Source organism: Oncorhynchus masou, chromosome 21, assembly GCF_036934945.1.
Source record: "Oncorhynchus masou masou isolate Uvic2021 chromosome 21, UVic_Omas_1.1, whole genome shotgun sequence".
Taxonomy (NCBI): domain Eukaryota; kingdom Metazoa; phylum Chordata; class Actinopteri; order Salmoniformes; family Salmonidae; genus Oncorhynchus; species Oncorhynchus masou.
Genome location: NC_088232.1, coordinates 46,462,606 through 46,483,060, shown reverse-complemented (window position 1 = coordinate 46,483,060; position 20,455 = coordinate 46,462,606). Strand labels below are relative to the sequence as shown.

The window sequence follows — 20,455 nt, the reverse complement described above, 5'->3', positions numbered from 1 at the left end:
CTGATGTTCCAGTAAGGGAAGTTATCCTACAAAGCTGGAAGCTAACGGTATCTTCTTGCATTGTAACGTGTTCTAGCTGGTAAGGACTTTGTTTTGCCAATAGTTTCAACAGTTCTACATGCCGTGTTGCATTATTCAAGTGTGTTAACTTATGTGCAGCATGAGTGAGGAGCTAACATGATGCAGACTCTCAGCGCAGGCTAAGTGGAGTATGAGGGAGGAGCTAACATGATGCAGACACCCAGCGCAGGCTAAGTGGAGTATGAGGGAGGAGCTAACATGATGCAGACTCCCAGCGCAGGCTAAGTGGAGCATGAGTGAGGAGCTAACATGATGCAGACTACCAGTGAAGGCTAAGTGGAGCACGAGCGAGGAGCTAACATGATGCAGACTCCCAGCGCAGGCTAAGTGGAGCATGAGTGAGGAGCTAAGATGATGCAGACTCCCAGCGCAGGCTAAGTGGAACATGAGTGAGGAGCTAACATGATGCAAACTCCCAGCGCAGGCTAAGTGGAGCATGAGTGAGGAGCTAACATGATGCAGACTCCCAGCGCAGGCTAAGTGGAGCATGAGTGAGGAGCTAACATGATGCAGACTCCCAGCGCAGACTAAGTGGAGCATGAGTGAGGAGCTAACATGATGCAGACTCCCAGCGCAGGCTAAGTGGAGCATGAGTGAGGAGCTAACATGATGCAGACTCCCAGCGCAGGCTAAGTGGAGCATGAGTGAGCGAGCTAACATGATGCAGACTCCCAGCGCAGGCTAAGTGGAGCATGAGTGAGGAGCTAACATGATGCAGACTCCCAGCGCAGGCTAAGTGGACATGAGTGAGGAGCTAAGATGATGCAGACTCCCAGCGCAGGCTAAGTGGAACATGAGTGAGGAGCTAACATGATGCAAACTCCCAGCGCAGGCTAAGTGGAGCATGAGTGAGGAGCTAACATGATGCAGACTCCCAGCGCAGGCTAAGTGGAGCATGAGTGAGGAGCTAACATGATGCAGACTCCCAGCGCAGGCTAAGTGGAGCATGAGTGAGGAGCTAACATGATGCAGACTCCCAGCGCAGGCTAAGTGGAGCATGAGTGAGGAGCTAACATGATGCAGACTCCCAGCGCAGGCTAAGTGGAGCATGAGTGAGGAGCTAACATGATGCAGACTCCCAGCGCAGGCTAAGTGGAACATGAGTGAGGAGCTAACATGATGCAGACTCCCAGCGCAGGCTAAGTGGAGCATGAGTGAGGAGCTAACATGATGCAGACTCCCAGCGCAGGCTAAGTGGAGCATGAGTGAGGAGCTAACATGATGCAGACTCCCAGCGCAGGCTAAGTGGAGCATGAGTGAGGAGCTAACATGATGCAGACTCCCAGCGCAGGCTAAGTGGAGCATGAGTGAGGAGCTAAGATGATGCAGACTCCCAGCGCAGGCTAAGTGGAACATGAGTGAGGAGCTAACATGATGCAAACTCCCAGCGCAGGCTAAGTGGAGCATGAGTGAGGAGCTAACATGATGCAGACTCCCAGCGCAGGCTAAGTGGAGCATGAGTGAGGAGGCTAACATGATGCAGACTCCCAGCGCAGGCTAAGTGGAGCATGAGTGAGGAGCTAACATGATGCAGACACCCAGCGCAGGCTAAGTGGAGCATGAGTGAGGAGCTAACATGATGCAGACTCCCAGCGCAGGCTAAGTGGAGCATGAGTGAGGAGCTAACATGATGCAGACTCCCAGCGCAGGCTAAGTGGAGCATGAGTGAGGAGCTAACATGATGCAGACTCCCAGCGCAGGCTAAGTGGAGCATGAGTGAGGAGCTAACATGATGCAGACACCCAGCGCAGGCTAAGTGGAGCAGGCACGGTGCCTATGACCTATACGGGGGACATTGGCTGCTCTGATAGACAGACTTGATCTGTGAAACACATTTAACAAAAATATTGTTTTACATGTTCTAGTATTGAAAAAGTAGCGAAGTTTCGGGAATATCGTGCAGAAAGAAATAAAAAACAGATGAAAGAATAAAAAAGGAAGCTACTGTATAAAAGGCAGAGTCCTTAATGGACACAAATTGTGATAGCGAGGTTAAGCTAGAATGTGTTAATGTCTGAACACAATCCTGGGTTGAGGAGCGCAGTCTACAGTAGTAGCATCCCACGACAGGGAATCTCACTCACCGTAGTCAGTGATAGATTTGGGGGCCCTCTGCTCAGCAGCTGTGTCACGTTTCTTGTTCTTGGATTTCCAGGCGTGGTAGACCTTGAGACGGCGATGGAACTCCTCCCTGCATGCCGCCAGCAGCTCAATATCTACACAGGGATGACAACAGTAAATTAAACATGCTTAAGGTTATAGGAGTAGGCCTTTTATGCCACTATTAATGTAATATCCGTGAAACAAATATGGACTATTTTCTATACCACCTTTACCAATAAAATATACACTGAAAAAAAATATAGACACAACATGTAAAGTGTTGGTCCCATGTTTCATGAGCTGAAATAAAAGATCCCATACATTTTCCATATGCCCAAAAGATTATTTCTCAAAAATGTTGTGCACAAATTTGTTTACATCCCTGTTAGTGAGCATTTCTCCTTTACCAAGCTAATCCATCCACCTGACAGGTTTGGCATATCAAGAAGCTGATTAAACAATATGATCATTATTACACAGGTGCACCTGTGTCTATACAATGCCACAGAGGTCTCAAGTTGGAGAATGTAATTGGCATGCTGACTGCAGGAATATCCACCAGAGCTGTTTCCAAAGAATCAAATGTTAATTTCTCTACCATAAGCCACCTCGAACGTCATTTCAGAGAATTTGGCAATACCTCCAACAGGCCTCAACCTCAGACCATGTATAACCATGCCAGCCCAGGACCGCCACATCCGGCTTCTTCACCTGTGGGATCGTCTGAGACCAGCTACCCGGACAGCTGATGAAACTGTTGGTTGGCACAACCGAAGAATTTATGCACAAAATTGTCAGAAACTGTCTCACGGAAGCTCATCTGCATGCTCGTCACCTCACCAGGGTCTTGACCTGACTGTAGTTTGGTTTGTGCTGTTCATGGATTAATCTCGGGTTTCAACTGTACCGGGCAGATGGCAGACAGTGTGTACGGTGTCGACAGTGTGTACGGTGTTGCATTTTATCGATGGCAATTTGAATGCACAGAGATACCGTAACAAGATCCTGATGCCCATTGTGATGCTCTTCATCTGCTGCCATCACCTCATGTTTCAGCATGATAATGCACAGCCCCATGTCGCAAGGTCCCAGTTGGCCTGCACACTCAACAGACATGTCACGCATTAAGCCTGTTTGGGATGCTCTGGATCGACCCATATGACAGCGTGTTCCAGTTCCTGCCATTATCCAGGAACTTCACATATACATTGAAGAGGAGTGGGACAACATTCCACAGGACACAATCAACAGCCTGATAAACTCTATGTGAAGGAGATGTGTCTCGCTACATGAGGCAAATGGTGGTCACACCAGATACTGACTGGTTTTCTGATCCACGGCCCGATTTTTTTTTTTTACGGTATCTGTGACCAACATAAGCATATCTGCATTCCCAGTCATGTGAAATGAATAGATTGGGCCTAATGTATTTATTTCAATGTAGTAATTTCCTTATATGAACTATAAGTCTTTGAAATTGTTGCATGTAGCGATTATATTTTTGTTCAGTATAATTTCTGTGAATCAAATGGAGTATTTTCTATACCTCCTTTACCAATAAAATGTTGGTTATATCGATATAGTTTGAACATTCACAATTGGCCCAATGGACAGTGAACAGGTAAGTCTACACTCACACACAGTCGTTGCAATGTTTTTTTTGTAAAACAGATATATCGATATGGGCAAATGATATCGACACAGATTTTCCATATCGGTGCCCATCACTGGGTACACATGTAATAATATTCAAGGTAATACTCAAGTTTTAATCTGCACCGGTCAGGAAACGACAAACATTCAAATTGGTGAGAGAAAGCTGCAACAGGATGGGTGTAAATAATTCAAAAGGGCCGTGGAGAACGTAACAAAATCGTTACAACCCTCCAGATTTAATTTGCATCACAATTAATGCATTAGACAATTAGCCAGTTTCCCATCCACTCATATAGGGAACTTCAGGGCTGTGAACTAAATTAATCGGGCTATTAGCAGAACTGTTGGTCCGGAGCGCTCCCTAACTGCCAGCTGGCCTATTCATCTGTTTACATGTGGATTCAGACAGACGGTAGGACTCTCCTCCTTGTTTTACTACTGAAGCTGCTACAGAGAGCAAAACACTGTAATCCACCATAATGGTAATCATTTCATCGTCTGCCACCGGACTGCATCCTTATTAACGTAGCAGCTGTGCGTACAGTCTCCCGTCGGCCCTGGTCGACAGTTTTGCCCGGCTGCAATCTCCTCGAAATTACCCTTTGGCTGTCCCTGAAAACTATAGGAGAAATCACACCAAGGCAGGAAACTCAAGAGTGGGGCAAAAAGAAAAAGAAACATACCACACTTTTGAAGAGGTTACATTACTGAAAACACGGCCAGATGTTCAATTATTAACAAAGGGGCTGAATTAATGATGGCGTGATTGATGGAGGTGCACAGAGCAGGATCAAGAATCTCCCCGAGAGCTCAACACCTTGCCTGTTCCTCCCAGGGCTTTTTCAGAGTAGCATAGTGAATGGATGGGGCCCCATGCTGTTAGTAGCCCTTCAGGGCTGGTAGTGGTGAGAGGGGTTGGGGGAAAGTCTTACCGCACGAGGTGTTGATGACGTCCCGCAGCTCGGCGTATTTCCATTTGCTCAGGTCGTACTTCTTCACGCCACCGGCTTTGAGTGCCTGCACCTGTGAACCCCTGCAGTCTCGGCAAGCAAGGGAGAGAAGAGAGGAAGTCAATTTAATTGTAATTGAACATCTGACAGGTCCAAGGAGTGGGACGTCTCGGAATCCCAGCTCGGATTGGCACACCATAATGCTGTGGTCATGTTCAGACACTAAACTACTGGTAACAATTAGAGAAGTTATCAAGTGCTAAGTTGGGGAAAAAAGGGGGAAATCTGTCTGAGGGTAGCCGGACTGCATGTATATGCCCATTTCACCCTATAACCTACTCCCTAGTCCCCACCCACTAGGGCTGTCCCCTACTAAAAAAAAAGAGAAAGTCTGGTGAAAATGTTAAAATATGTATCTTTCCATATGTGTTTTACTAAAATCAACTATAAATGCACTGAGCTCATTGTTTGACGAAATAAGACAAATAACTCAAAAGAGGGAGCCAGAAATCAAGATAACCTGACCATCCTCCCGCTCCCACTTCGCAGGTTCTACTGTTTCTCTCCTGAAGTTGCTGGTAAAATGATACACGAGGAATCGGCAACCTTTCATGTGGAATTCCAATTTATCTTCCCATTTCTACCGATCTGCATGCCAGTTAGGGTTTTCATATGCACATTTTTGTAGAACAGTTTAATTTATAATAACGTCTTTGTATCTCAAAATCATTGCCATGTGGTTGATCAAAATCTAAATTAAAATTATACAAACCTAAAAAGTAACTTCTATTGCCATTTCCAACTACGTAAAAAATATCCTATAAAGTCAACAAATAAAAACATTGTAGCCTGCAGGGAAAAAATATCCTGATAAAAATAAATATTCTATAAATCACATTGGCTACATTGCAACAAACTTGAAACATTGTATCCATTAACTTGGGTCCCTCCAGAAGCCGGAGCTAGCAAACTTGCAACATTATAAAATATTCTGGGCCAGTGAGTCGGGACAAAGACAGCGGTAGGCTATTTGCGCAAGGGATAAAAAGTAATTAGGTAGGCCTATTTTATGACATTTCCACTGGATCAGAGAGCTGGAAAGATGTATATGCCTACATTTGCAAGCGGGCCAGGTACCCTGTAAGCCGAATTCTATGCGTAGTCAGGTGCGTGTCCTTACTCAAAATCGACAGGAGTGCTCAAAACAAAAGACAGTGACTAAATTGACAAAATATGTAAGTGGAATTAAATAAACCAAAATGTTTCTCAAAAGTGTAGCATAGGTTGTGCACTCTACAAACAATGTGTCCACATCGACAGTGAGAACTATAAAAGACTGGAATAATAATAAATTGAATGCCTTAACCTCTTGAACCTCTGTGGACACTATTTCATTTTTGGATGAAAAACGTTCCCGTTTTAAACAAGATATTTTGTCACGAAAAGATGCTTGACTATGCATATAATTGACAGCTTTGGAAAGAAAACACTCTGACGTTTCCAAAACTGCAAAGATAGTGTGTGAGTGCCACAGAACTAATGCTACAGGCAAAACCAAGATTACATTTCATACAGGAAGTGAGCCAGACTTTGGAGGCGCTGTGTTCCAATGTCTCCTTATATGGCTGTGAATACGCAAGGAATAGCCTGCACTTTCTGTCGTTTCCCCAAGGTGTTTGCAGCATTGTGACGTATTTGTAGGCATATCATTGTAAAATTGACCATAAGAGACTACATTTACCAGGTGTCCGCTCGGTGTCCTCCGTCAAAACTATTGTGTAATCTCCAGGTGCGTGCATTTTTCCATTTTGAAGAGAGGAGAAACCAAACTGCAACAAGTGATTTATCATCGAATAGATATGTGAAAAACACCTTGAGGGCTGATTCTAAACAACATTGGCCATGTTTCTGTCGATATTATGGAGTTAATTTGGAAAAAAGTTTGCGTTGTAATGACTGAATTTTCAGGTTTTTTTCTTAGCCAAATGTGATGAACAAAACGGAGGGATTTCTCCTCCACAAATAACCTTTTTGGAAAAACTGAACATGTGCTATCTAACTGAGAGTCTCCTCATTGAAAACATCCGAAGTTCTTCAAAGGTAAATGATTTTATTTGAATGCTTTTCTTGTTTTTGTGAAAATGTTGCCTGCTGAATGCTAGGCTTAATGCTATGCTAGCTATCAATACTCTTACACAAATACTTGTGTAGCTATGGTTGAAAAGCATTTTTTGAAAATCTGAGATGACAGTGTTGTTAACAAAAGGCTAAGCTTGTGAGCCAATATATTTATTTCATTTGCGATTTTCATGAATAGTTAACGTTGCATTATGGTAATGAGCTTGAGGTTATAATTACGCTCCCGGATACGGGATTGCTCGTCGCAACAGGTTAACAGAAATAACCGTAAACAAACAAACATTGTAGAACAGAAATTATAGGAATTAATGGTAAATGTACTACTGGTGATATACGTAATGGAGAATTGATAGACACTAACCATTCACACAATAAAGTTATGAAAAAATGAATGTGCACAAATTTGCGTGAGCACGCGCATTCTGTAGAGATGAAAATTGTACATCTCAGCCACACTCTGCTTCTTTGACTGTGCCATTCCCGTGGCCTCCACCAGCGTTCTGCTGAGACCTCTAATTCAATAACCCGGCAGGCCGGACTTGGCCCCTATATACGGGTGGCCCTCCGGGTCTGTAAGGGCTTCTATGGGCCAAGGCTTGGTGCTAATCCAATAGCTGACAATAAGCTAACCTCGTGGGAGGAGGGCCAGCCTGGGCAGATAATAGAGCGACAGAAAGATGACAGGGAGAGACAGTGGAGTGTGTGGTGGTGGCAGCTCGTGGGGCTGAGTGCTGGATAATTGACATGTCACCCCCTCAAAGTGCTCCTGGTGTAACCAGGATTGATGGTGAGATAGAGACTCTGAGGGGTGTTGGCCAACGTTGGAGGGATTAAGAGCTACTGTAACAAGGGCTTACAAAAGAATGCCTACTGAAGATGAGACGAGCAACTCTGATGGATGTCATGCCTTTAAGGAAGTTTGTTGTGTTCAAAGTTCTATAGCTGTTGTCAAACCACAGCGGACACAACATCTGATTTTATCCTAAAATAGACACACACAATCTGATTTCAAGATTCAATACACTTAACAAGATAACACCCTTGGCAAAAATGTCTTCATTTCCTATTGCTCACTCGGATTTTTAACTATTTCATAACGAACAAAACAATGATTTTCGGAAATGATTTGTTTGATTAATTTGGGTGATTCTGGTGATCGTTCAATTTGGCTGCTGGGGGGCAAGGAGATCCCTAGCTCCGCTAAAACCATTGACAACAACGTGCCATTTTCATAGGAGTTTAATCTTATATTTGGTTTTATTTTCATCACCTCTTTTAAAGAGCATCATCAGATATATATTTTTTTATTATTCGATGCAAAATGGTGACGTTTTATTGATAACGACCAATTGCAAGCAGGTGCTTCAACAGACGAGTGGTTCCTGAGTTAATTAAGCAATGAACATCCATCATGCTTAGGGTCATGTATAAAATGACCAGTTGCTCATTGTTTTGGCTACCATGGCTAGAAGAAGAGATCTCAGTGACATTGAAAGAGGGGTCTTAAAGGAGTATAGGGGTTTAAAGAGTGTATGTGTCTCAGTCACCAGATTTGACACGTATGGAAGATTCTGGACTGGCGCCTGAGACAGCGTTTTCCACCACCATCAACAAAGCACACAATACATCTTGGAGTTCTAGACACTTGTATAACACGGCACATTGAAGCTGTTCGCCCTATTAAAATACACTATGTTGGTGTTTCACTTATTTTGGCAGTTACCTGTATCCGTAGTATAATAGTATTCCCCATTAGTCACGGAGACCAGGGAGGCTTCCACTAAGAGCTGTCTGTGCAGCCATCTGATACGTGATGTCAGCGCGTGTTGTGACAGTCTCACACTGTTGTGACACCTGTGGCGTGTTGACACCTATGAGCGGTGGAATATGCTTAACTGTATCCCTCAGTGACCAGGTGTGAAAAAGTCACTTGATGGGTGAACAGGTACCTTTAGGCCAGGTGTTCAGGAAACACAAATACAATACTCCTCTGTTCCAACTGTAACTAACCATGACTAAACCTATCATCTCTATGACGGTAGGTGCTACTGATATCATTACAAGAGTGTTAAGACTGAGTACTAACGAACTAGTTATTAAGTCCTGTCACCAACGGTGGTTAGGAGTTAGTTCTACAGTACATCTCAACTGTGTAGTTGATTAGTTTACAGAGGGGAATGAGCATTGTGTGTTTGTTCAGGTAATTGTGCAAAGCTAGCTATCAAAGATACAATAGGAATGGAAAATAAAATGGATTTCCATGTCAATAAGAACAAATACAATGTATGACAAAAGCCATAGAATATACATTGTGAATGCCTGAAGATGTTGATGTCCATCAGCACTGCAAACAGAGGATAATGTATGATTAGACTGGGGCAACAGAAAAACCATCAGCCCTATTATACATTCCTGTTTAGATTTGGCACGCAGTGGTCATGGTCATATGTTTCGACAGGCTAATTATCAGACGTGCTTATCCCCTGGCCCTGTTGATTCATGCCCTGGGCGGGGAACACAATGGCGGATTGAATCATGACTGGAACACAGTGTTATTTGGTTCTATCCAACGTGAAGAATTAGATAATTAGCGTATTGTTTATGATGGCTTTGCATGGGCTGGTATAATCCTGGATCTAGGTTGATGAAAGATTAGATGAGGTTGAGATGAAGGATTAATGGGTTGTGTTAGGTTACTGGAAGAAGGAGGATAAGCTATTGGCTAATGTCTTACATGGCTCTCACTGTGTTTGGATAGAGACCTGAGAAAGACCCATTGCTGGGAGAGGGGAGAACAAGAGGAGGAGAAAAGAGGTTACACATGCATTCAGTGGACAGGTGTAGTCTCCTTATGGACCTAAGAAATACAACAGCTATTTTTATTTGACGTGTTGAATCCTTTCAGCTCCTATTAAAACATTTCTGGGTTAAACAACAACCTTGGTGGGCCCAGTAAAAACCTAATCTAGGGCTTGAGTATTGACACGTGACAATATATTCATTCTAACATATAGATGGACAGATAAGTGTGTATATCTGTATGTGTACCTGCGCAGACTGGGGTCCATCTGGGCCTCGTCGTTGATGAGTTCGGCTTCGCTCTGGGCGATCCTCATGGCCAGCTCTCTGTCTCTCCTCTCCTGCTCCAACAAGGCCGATCGCTGGACGTCCTCCTCCCGCTCCAGCGCTATCTGGATGTCCATCTCCGCCTGAACACAAACACACGTTTATCATCGTCACTGCATCATAATTCTCAACATCCCCATCGCATCATCAGGGATTGATGTCGTTCATCTACAGGGCATACAATTCCTATATGAAAACCGCTATTGATGTGAAGCATCACTAGAGCAAAGAATAGACTATCATTATCACTGGGCCTCGACTTTCAAAAAGTTGAAATTTAAAAAGTTAGGAAGAGTATTTATTAAATGCCATAGATTCACCCGAACACGCCACTTTTAATCTTCAAACACAGCCAATAAACAACTCAGAGAGGGAGAAACAGATTTTTGCTGTTCTAGAGAAGTTGCAGAGGAAACCTTAGAGGTAGGTTAAGCTGAGGCTCTTGTGGACTGAAGAGAGAGGCTTCAGAAACTCATAACCGATGAAAGCTTTGTGTGTGAAATGGACCGCTAAAAGCAACGAATATGTGAATATCAATGCTGGGCTGGGTTGAGCTGAAAATAGCAGACGTGAGTGCTTCCGCTTGCGGTCCATTCATTGACCTAGCGTCAGTACGCCTCGGCGTACCTGGGCCTTTACCAGGCCTGGGCCTTTACCCCTGGTAGATTAGAGACAGTGTAGTGGTGGTGACCTCCAGGAGAGAATCACCAAGGCGATAATAGGAGGGTAGAGGAAGACCCAAAGGGGGGTAAAAAGGGAAAGAATAGGAGGTCAGGGAAAGGGGGGGCTGGTGGGTTGAGGGGCTCCAGCGGTCTAAGGCACTGCATCTCGAATCCAGGCTGTATCCCTACTGGCCGTGTTTGGGAGTCCCATAGGGCGGCGCACAATTGGCCAAGCATCGTCCGGGTTTGGCCGTCATTGTAAACAAGAATTTGTTCTTCACTGACTTGCCTAGATAAATAAAAAGAGGATTGCAGAAAAAAAGGGAGGGCTGGTGCGTTGAGAGGGAGAGAAAAGGATTGTAGGGACTAGAGAACAGTAGAGCAAGAAAAGAGAAGACCGGCGAGAGAGAAGGCGAGAGCGCGCTACATTTTCCACTTCATATTACAGTAACTAGGCTACTTTTCATTTAAAAGTTTTAATTGGTTAGTCCATCGTGCCCGCTCTCGCTATAATGAACGATATGCATCTTCGAGCGATCTGTTGATAGGATAGGCTCCAAATGAAATCAAATTGTATGTCACATGCGCCGAATATCTTACCGTGAAATGCTAACTTACAAGCCCTTAACCAACAACGCAGTTCAATAAATAAAGTGAAGAAAATATTTACTAAACAAACAAATGTAAAAAATAAATAATCTAAAAATAACACAAGAAAATGGCATTACAATAACGAGGCTATATACAGGGGGTACCGGTAGCGAGTCAATGTGCGGGGGTAAAGCATAGTGACTATGCATAGATAATAAACAGCGAATAAAAACAAAGGGGGGGCAGGCAATGTAAATAGCCAGTGTGACCTTTGATCAATTGTTCAGTTGTTTTATGGCAGAAGCTGTTAATTAAGGAGCCGTTTGTGGTCCTCGACTTGGCGTTCCGGTATCGCTTGCCTATGACTTGGGTGACTGGAGTCTGTCAATTTTTGAGGCCTTCCTCTGACACCACCTAGTATATAGGTCCTGGATGTTAGGAAGCTTGGCCCCAGTGATTTACTGGGCTGTACGCATTGCCCTCTGTAGCGCATTACGGTCAGATGCCGAGCAGTTGCCATACCAGGCGGTGATGCAACCGGTTAGGATGCTAAATGGTGTAGCTGTATTGTGTATTGTGGATCTGGGGACACATGCAAAATATTTTCAGTCTCTTGAGGGTGGAAAGTTGTTGTCGTGCCCTCTTCACAACTGTCTTTGTGTGTTTGGACCATGATAGTTTGTTGGCGATGTGGACACAGAGGAACTTGAAGCTCTCGACCCGCTCCACTTCAGCCCCATCGATGTTAATGGGGGCCTGTTTGGCCCGCCTTTTCTTATAGTCCATAGTCAGCTCCTTTGTCTTCCTCACATTGAGGGAGAGGTTGTTGTCCTGGCACCACACTGCCAGGTCTCTGACCTCCTCCCTATAGGCTGCCTCATCGTTGTCGGTGATCAGACCTACCACTGTTGTGTCATCAGCAAACTTAATGATGGTGTTGCACTCGTGGGTGAACAGGGAGTACAGGAGGGGAGTGAGCACGCACCCCTGAGGGGCCCCAGTGTTGAGGATCAGCGTGGTATATGTGTTGTTGCCTACCCTCACCAGCTGGGGGCGGCCCGTCAGGAAGACCAGGATCCAGTTCCAGATGGAGGTGTTTAGTACCAGGGTCCTTAGCTTAGTGATGAGCTTTGAGGGCACTATGGTGTTGAACGCTGAGCTGTAGTCAATGAACAGCATTCTCACATAGGTGTTCCTTTTGTCCAGGTGGGAAAGAGCAGTATGGAGTGCGATTGACATTGCATCATTCAAGGGGATGGCTTATTTTGGACCCAAACTTGTAGCCTAACTTCTCGCCTTTGGGACAACAACTCCCATTGTTAGTGTGAAGACATTAGCATCTCGTCATACAGATCTCTGGTTGCAGTCTAATTTCTTTACATGGAGGAGGGAGAGAGCATGATGCTTGTGGATTAGCACATCCCATGTAACATAGCTGAATTCAGAAAAAAGTTGGCCATCATATAAAAACTGGGAAAGGTTAATCCGTGTTTATTTCTGGGTCTGACAAGTGAAAATCAAAACTATTGTCACTAACCACATGATCAAAATCATATCACTTCACTAGTGTGACATTGAGGGGGGCAGAGCAAGCTTCTAACGGGGAGCTCACCCTGCGAAGCAGATTTTTTTCTATTTTGACGTTAAGGTTATAAAACGGTCATAAATAATGCACTGTGCAAAACTGTGATGTAAATGTAAATACCATGTACTGGTGCATCAAAATACATAAAAAGTGGCCAATATTATGTTAAAATGTTATATTTGTTCTAGTCCCGCTTCATCAACCATAGCCAGGGTGTGACATGGGTTATTGTGGTGTGTTTTTGTCTTGGGGTTTTGTGGGATGTCTAGCGTAGTCTATGGCTGCCTGAGGCGGTTCTCAATCAGAGGCAGGTGATTATCGTTGTCTCTGATTGGGAACCATATTTAGGCAGCCATATTCTTTGAGTGTTTGGTGGGTGATTGTTCCTGTCTCTGTGTTTAGTTTCACCAGACAGGCTGTATAGTTTTTTCACGTTTCCGTCTGTTGTTTTTGTACATTTCAGTATTTTCACGTCAAGTCATTTTCCATCATTAAACATGAGTAACCACCACGCTGCATTTTGGTCCGCTCCTCCTTCAACAGAAGAACGTCGTTACACCACTTACTTCCAAATTCAACCTAAGTGGTAACGAGGAGTCAAAATCCACAACTTGGCCTAACTATTGTTTTCTGATACATACATTTTCTTTTGAGTGTTTCACATAGCCAGCCACACAGAGTTATGGCGCATAGTAGGCCATTTACTGTGCTTTGATTGACAACTGAACAGCAAGAGTTGACTAGTTTATAAAACGTGCCTAAGTGACTGAATAAACTGAATATAGACTGAATAAAGTTGATCTCCTATATCCCTTTGCCATTCAGAAATCATGCAACATGGTTATATATCTATGGTAACGAATTGGGACAAGTAAACCAAAGGATTTTCTAGGACGTCGGGCCTTGCCAGACAGTGACTTTAAAGTGAGTGACTCTCGTCTCGTGGTGAGGCGTTATGCCCATAGGGGGTACGTGCCCCCCTTTGTCCTGTTTAACAAAAATATATATTTTTTGTTACATTTTTTGTTGTTTCTCTGTAATACCACTAGCCACCTAGCAATGTTATGAAGTTGGCTTTAGCTAGACCAGCTTGGGAACCTCCACTACATGACCAAAGGTATGTGGACACCTGCTCATCGAACATCTCATTCCAAAATCAGGGCATTAATATGGAGTTGTCCCCTCTTTACTGCTATAACAGCCTCCACTCTTCTGGGAAGGCTTTCCACTAGATGTTGGAACATTGAATGGAAGAAAGTCCCCACAGCAGCCACAAGAGCATTAGTGAGGTCGGGCACTGATGTTGGGCGATTATGGCAGCAGTCGGCGTAGGCCAGTCAAGTTTTACACACCGATCTTGACAAACCATTTCTGTATGGACCTCAAATTGTGCCCAAGGGCATTGTCATGCTGAAACAGCAAATGTCCTTCTCCAAACTGCTTCCACAAAGTTGCAAGCACAGAATCATCTAGAATGTCATTGTATGCTGTTGCGTTAAGATTTCCCTTCACTGGAACTAAGGGGCCTAGCCGGAAATATGGAAAACAGCCCCAGAGTATTATTCCTCCTCCACTAAACTTTACAGTTGGCACTATGCATCCGAGCAGGTAGCTTTCTCCAGGCTCCACCAAACCCAGATTCGTCAGTCGGACTGCCAGATGGTGAAGCGTGATTCATCACATCAGAGAACGCGTTTCCACTGCTCCAGAGTCCAATGGAGGTGATCTTTACACCACTTCAGCCGACGCTTAGCATTGCACATGATGATCTTAGGCTTGTGTGTGGCTGCTCGGCCATGGAAACCCATTTCATGAAGCTGCCGACGAACAGTTATTGTGCCGACGTTGCTTCCAGAGGCAGTTTGGAACTCGGTAGTGAGTGTTGCAACTGACAGATGATTTTTACTCGCTACATGCTTCAGCGGTCACATTCTGTGAGCTTGTGTGGTTGTTAACTTAGAAAAACAAATTTAGTGGTTTTCCTATTAAAAAAATGTGTAATTGAGAGGGAAACACAATGTTTTAACACGGGATCGGTGTCCCCCCACGGGACGGTTGAGCTAACGTAGGCTAATGTGATTAGCATGAGGTTGTAAGCAACAAAAACAATTCCCAGGACATAAGCTTTCTGCCCATATAAGATGTCTAAATTCTTGTTAATCTATCTTCACTGTCCAATTTACAGTAGCTATTACAATGAAAGAATACCATGCTATTGTTTGATACAACATTTTGTACAGAGATGCAATGGTTCATTGAATCCGTCTAAAACTTTGTACATACTCTGCTGCCATCTAGTGGCCAAAATCTAAATACATGATTGCATTTCTCTTGCGTTTCAAAGATAGTTCAAAAAAATAAATGCATGTTTTTTTCTTTGTATCATCTTTTACCAGATCTAATGTGTTAAATTATCCTACATCAATTTCACATTTCCACAAAGTGTTTCCTTTCAAATGGTGTCAAGAATATGCATATCCTTGCTTCAGGTCCTGAGCTACAGGTAGTTAGATTTGGGTATGACATTTTAGGCAAAAATTGGAAAAAAGGGGGGTACAATCCTTAAAAGGTTATTAATAAAATACATAATTTAAAGAACAAACATCGGTGGCAATACATATCTTACGGTAAAACTGTAAAGACTTTAATCTCAATGGTCAGAACTAGAAGCACAAGCATTTCGCTATACTCACATTAACATCTGCTAACCATGTGTATGTGACAAATACATTTGATTTGATCAGGACAATTTTTCTAAGTAAGAGAACATTAAACCTTTTTAACATTTAACCGTAATATCTAACAAGTAATATAACCTAACAATAGGCCTAGACAAGATCCAGAACATCTAAAAATACACTGAATTCAAATATATTCAGTAATATAAATATTAAAGTAATGTCTTTCGACACAATACCACAACTATTGTTTCCAATCTATGAGGTAAACTTGATAAAGTATTCAATCATTTCACTGTGTATTTCAGATGGAGTCAAGCCATTAGAATGTACCAGAGGCCAACAAAATACACCTCATTCTGCAAAAATGTCGAACCACCGGCCCAGGGGTGGCCGGCTACTGTATGTACTTGTGGAAAAATGTGATAAATGAGGAAGGAAGAGGATTGATGGAAATGGAGAGTTGAGAACAGAAGAAGAATGAGAGGAAAAGGGAAGAAAGGAGGGGAAAAGGGGGCCCGGGGCTGGGAATAGAGGGCAGAGGAGGAGAGAAAGAGGGAACAGCATATTGCAATACAAGACAGAAGAAAAGAGGAATACAGGGTAGGAGAGAGGACAGGAGGGGAATACAGGGTAGGAGAGGACAGGGGGGATACAAGGTAGGAGAGGACAGGGGGGATACAGGGTAGGAGAGGACAGGAGGGGAATACAGGGTAGGAGAGAGGACAGGGGGGAATACAGGGTAGGAGAGGACAAGAGGGGAGGGGAATACAGGGTAGGAGAGGACAAGAGGGGAGGGGAATACAGGGTAGGAGAGGACAGGGGGAATACAGGGTAGGAGAGGACAGGGGGGAATACAGGTTAGGAGAGGACAGGGGGGAATACAGGTTAGGAGAGGACAGGGGGGATACAGGGTAGGAGAGGACAGGGGGGATACAGGGTAGGAGAGGACAGGGGGAATACAGGGTAGGAGAGGACAGGGGGAATACAGGGTAGGAGAGGACAGGGGGAATACAGGGTAGGAGAGGACAGGGGGAACAGGGTAGCAGAGAACAAGAGGGGAATACAGGGTAGGAGAGGACAGGGGGGATACAGGGTAGGAGAGGACAGGGGGAATACAGGGTAGGAGAGGACAGGGGGAATACAGGGTAGGAGAGGACAGGGGGAATACAGGGTAGGAGAGGACAGGGGGGAATACAGGGTAGGAGAGGACAGGGGGATACAGGGTAGCAGAGGACAGGGGGGATACAGGGTAGGAGAGGACAGGAGGGGGAACACAGGGCAGGAGAGGAGAGACGACAGGCTGCTCCATAGCAAGAGACTACAGGCTGCTCCATAGTAAGAGACTACATGCTGCTCCAAAGTAAGAGACTACAGGCTGCTCCATAATAAGAGACTACTCCATAGACTACTCCATAGTAAGAGACTACATGCTGCTCCATAGTAAGAGACTACATGCTGCTCCATAGTAAGAGACTACAGGCTGCTCCATAGTAAGAGACTACAGGCTGCTCCATAGCAAGAGACTACTCCATAGCAAGAGACTACTCCATAGCAAGAGACTACATGCTGCTCCATAGTAAGAGACTACATGCTGCTCCATAGTAAGAGACTACAGGCTGCTCCATAGCAAGAGACTACTCCATAGTAAGAGCTGCTGCTCCCATAGTAAGAGACTCCACAGGCTGCTCCATAGTAAGAGACTACAGGCTGCTCCATAGTAAGAGACTACAGGCTGCTCCATAGTAAGAGACTACTCCATAGACTGCTCCATAGTAAGAGACTACATGCTGCTCCATAGTAAGAGACTACATGCTGCTCCATAGTAAGAGACTACAGGCTGCTCCATAGCAAGAGATGACAGGCTGTTCCATAGTAAGAGAGACAGGCTACTCCATAGTAAGAGACTACATGCTGCTCCATAGTAAGAGACACAGGCTGCTCCATAGTAAGAGACTACAGGCTGCCATAGTAAAAGACTACTCCATAGTAAAAGACTACTCCATAGCAAGAGACTACATGCTGCTCCATAGTAAGAGACTACATGTTGCTCCATAGTAACAGACTACATGCTGCTCCATAGTAAGAGACTACTCCATACAGGCTCCATAGTAAGAGACTGCTCCATAGTAAGAGACTACAGGCTGCTCCATAGTAAGAGACTACATGCTGCTCCATAGTAAGAGACTACAGGCTGCTCCATGATAAGAGACAGGCTGCTCCATAGTAAGTGACTACAGGCTGCTCCATAGTAAGAGACTACAGGCTGCTCCATAGTAAGAGACGACAGGCTGCTCCATAGTAAGAGACTACAGGCTGCTCCATAGTAAGAGACGACTCCATAGCAAGAGACTACATGCTGCTCCATAGTAAGAGACTACTCCATAGACAAGCTGCTCCATAGTAAGAGACTACTCCATAGCAAGAGACGACAGGCTGCTCCATAGTAAGAGACGACAAGGCTGCTCCATAGTAAGAGACGACAGGCTGCTCCATAGTAAGAGACTACAGGCTGCTCCATAGTAAGAGACGAAAGGCTGCTCTATAGTAAGAGACAGGCTGCTCCATAAGACATAGTAAGAGAACACTCTCCATAGTAAAGAGACTACTCCATAGTAAGAGACTACTCCATAGTAAGAGACGACAGGCTGCTCCATAGTAAGGGACGAAAGGCTGCTCCATAGTAAGAGACGAAAGGCTGCGCCATAGCAAGAGACTACAGGCTACTATCAGGCAAAAGGGTCAATATGTGATGGAGTGGGCAGTGTTGGAGTGTCTTGTAGGAGGAGAAGCGTAACAAAGCTCTCCTTTTCTACAAAAAGGTCACTTCATTGGGGTCACAAACCTGCATAATCTTCTTTTCTTCCTCCCTCCTCTTCCTCTCCTCCTCCTCCTGCTTCCTCTTATGCTCCATCTCTGATTTCCTAATGAGAGGGGGCAGGGACGACAGAGATGGTTAATGCTCTTATATGGCAAAGCGCCATGTTACTTTAGATCACAGATGGACATGCCTCTGCCTGATCAATGTTCTCAATGACATGATCAAACCATGAACCATGTATAAGCTCAGTCTCTGAGCATCAACTCTGGACATATCCTGTTGGGGGTTTCTTTAAAATTGAGAGGTCATCATGCCAATGACTTCAACCAAAATATGAAGGGCTGCTTTGGTGCACTTGTGCAGGCTTTTATTCCGGCCCAGCACTAACACACTAGATCCAAAAGCCCTCCACTACCGAAATAGCCCACCCTAGTGCTACCCATTTATGTTCCGACCCCCCCCTTACTTCTTTCTGTCGTTCTCCTCCTGCTGCCGTTGCTGGTCGTCCTTCTCCCTCCTCTTCCTCTCTCTTTCCATCTCCTCTTCGATGCGCCGCAGCCTCTCCATCTCATCTTCCTCCTGCTTCTTCTTCTGCATGGAGGAGAGCAGCTGCTCCAAGCTCTTCACCAGCCCCTGGTACTCCTGGTCAATCTCCTTCCTGGTCATCACTGTGGCCTATAGGAGGGGGCATAGGTTAAAAGGTCATAGGAGTGGTGTCATAGGCTAAAACCAGAATTATTTGGACCTGTCTGTCATACAGTATGTCATGGTCAGTATTATAAACATATACACTGCATTTGGAAAGTATTCAGACCAGTTTACTTATTCCACATTTTGTTACATTACAGCCTTATTCTCAAATGGATTAAATAAAAAATGTTCCTCATCAATCTACACAAAATACCCCACAATGACAAAGTGAAAACCGGTTTCCCCGAAATGTTTGCAAATGTATTAAAAATAAAAGAGAAGTAATGTATTTACATAAGTATTCAGACCCTTTGCTATGAGACTCAAAATTGAGTTCAGGTGCATCATGTTTCCATTGATCATCCTTGAGATGTTTCTACAACTTGATTGGAGTCCACCTGTGGTAAATTCAATTGATTGGACATGATTTGAAAAGGGCACACACCTGTCTATATAAGGTCCCACAGTTGACAGTGCATGTCAAAGCAAAAACAAGGCCACGAGGTCGAAGGAATTGTCCGTAGAGTTCCGGGGCAGAATTGTGTCAAGGCACAGATCTGGGGAAGCGTACCAAAACATTTCTGCAGCATTGAAGGTCCCCAACAACACAGTGTCCTCCATCATTCTTAAATGGAAGTAGTTTGGAACCACCAAGACACTTCCTAGAGCTGGCAAATGGGGGAGAAGGGCCTTGGTTAGGGAGATGACCAAAAATCCGATGGTCACTCTGATAGAGCTTCAGAACTCCTCTGTGGAGATGGGAGAAACTTCCAGAAAGACAAACATCTCTGCAGCACTCCACCAATCAGGCCTTTATGGTAGAGTGGCCAGACGGAAGCCACTCCTCAGTAAAAGGCACATAACAGCTCACTTGGAGTTTGCAAAAAGGACTTTCAGAGCATGTGAAACAAGATTCTCTGGTCTGATTGAAACCAAGATTGAACTCTTTGGCCAGGACCTCAGACTGGGGCGAAGGTTCATCTTCCAACAGGACAATGACCCTAAGCAAACAGCCAAGACAACGCTGGAGTGGCTTTGGGACAAGTCTCTGAATGTACTTGAGTGGCCCAGCCAGAGCCCGGACTTGTACACGATCTAACATTTCTGGAGAGTCCTGAAAATAGCTATGCAGTGATGCTCCCCATCCAACCGGACAAAGCTTGAGAGGATCTGCAGAGAATAAATGTGAGAAACTCCCCAAATACACATGCCAAGCTTATAGCGTCATACCCAAGAAGACTAAGGCTGTAATCACTGCCAAATGTGCTTTAAAACTTCTTAGGGCTGAAATCCCGTTAACGGGATCGATACGACAACAGCCAGTGAAAGTGCAGGGCGCCAAATTCAAAACAACAAAAATCTCACAATTAACA

The 20,455-nt window shown here is 44.5% G+C and overlaps 1 protein-coding gene across 2 annotated transcripts in view; it reads right to left on the bottom strand.

The window, feature by feature from the left end:
• LOC135508415 (unconventional myosin-VI-like) overlaps positions 1-20,455 on the bottom strand; it is a 116,843-nt gene that overhangs the window by 7,403 nt on the left and 88,985 nt on the right. The window contains exons 26-31 of one of the 2 annotated variants that reach the window (XM_064928577.1): positions 18,859-19,067; positions 18,417-18,495; positions 9,978-10,138; positions 9,664-9,708; positions 4,773-4,873; positions 2,166-2,297 (exon numbers count right to left, since the gene is read on the bottom strand). In XM_064928577.1, coding sequence (XP_064784649.1) covers positions 2,166-2,297; positions 4,773-4,873; positions 9,664-9,708; positions 9,978-10,138; positions 18,417-18,495; positions 18,859-19,067 — 727 coding nt within the window. The remainder of the gene's footprint in view (positions 1-2,165; positions 2,298-4,772; positions 4,874-9,663; positions 9,709-9,977; positions 10,139-18,416; positions 18,496-18,858; positions 19,068-20,455) is intronic. The other variant, XM_064928576.1, reaches the window with a different exon arrangement.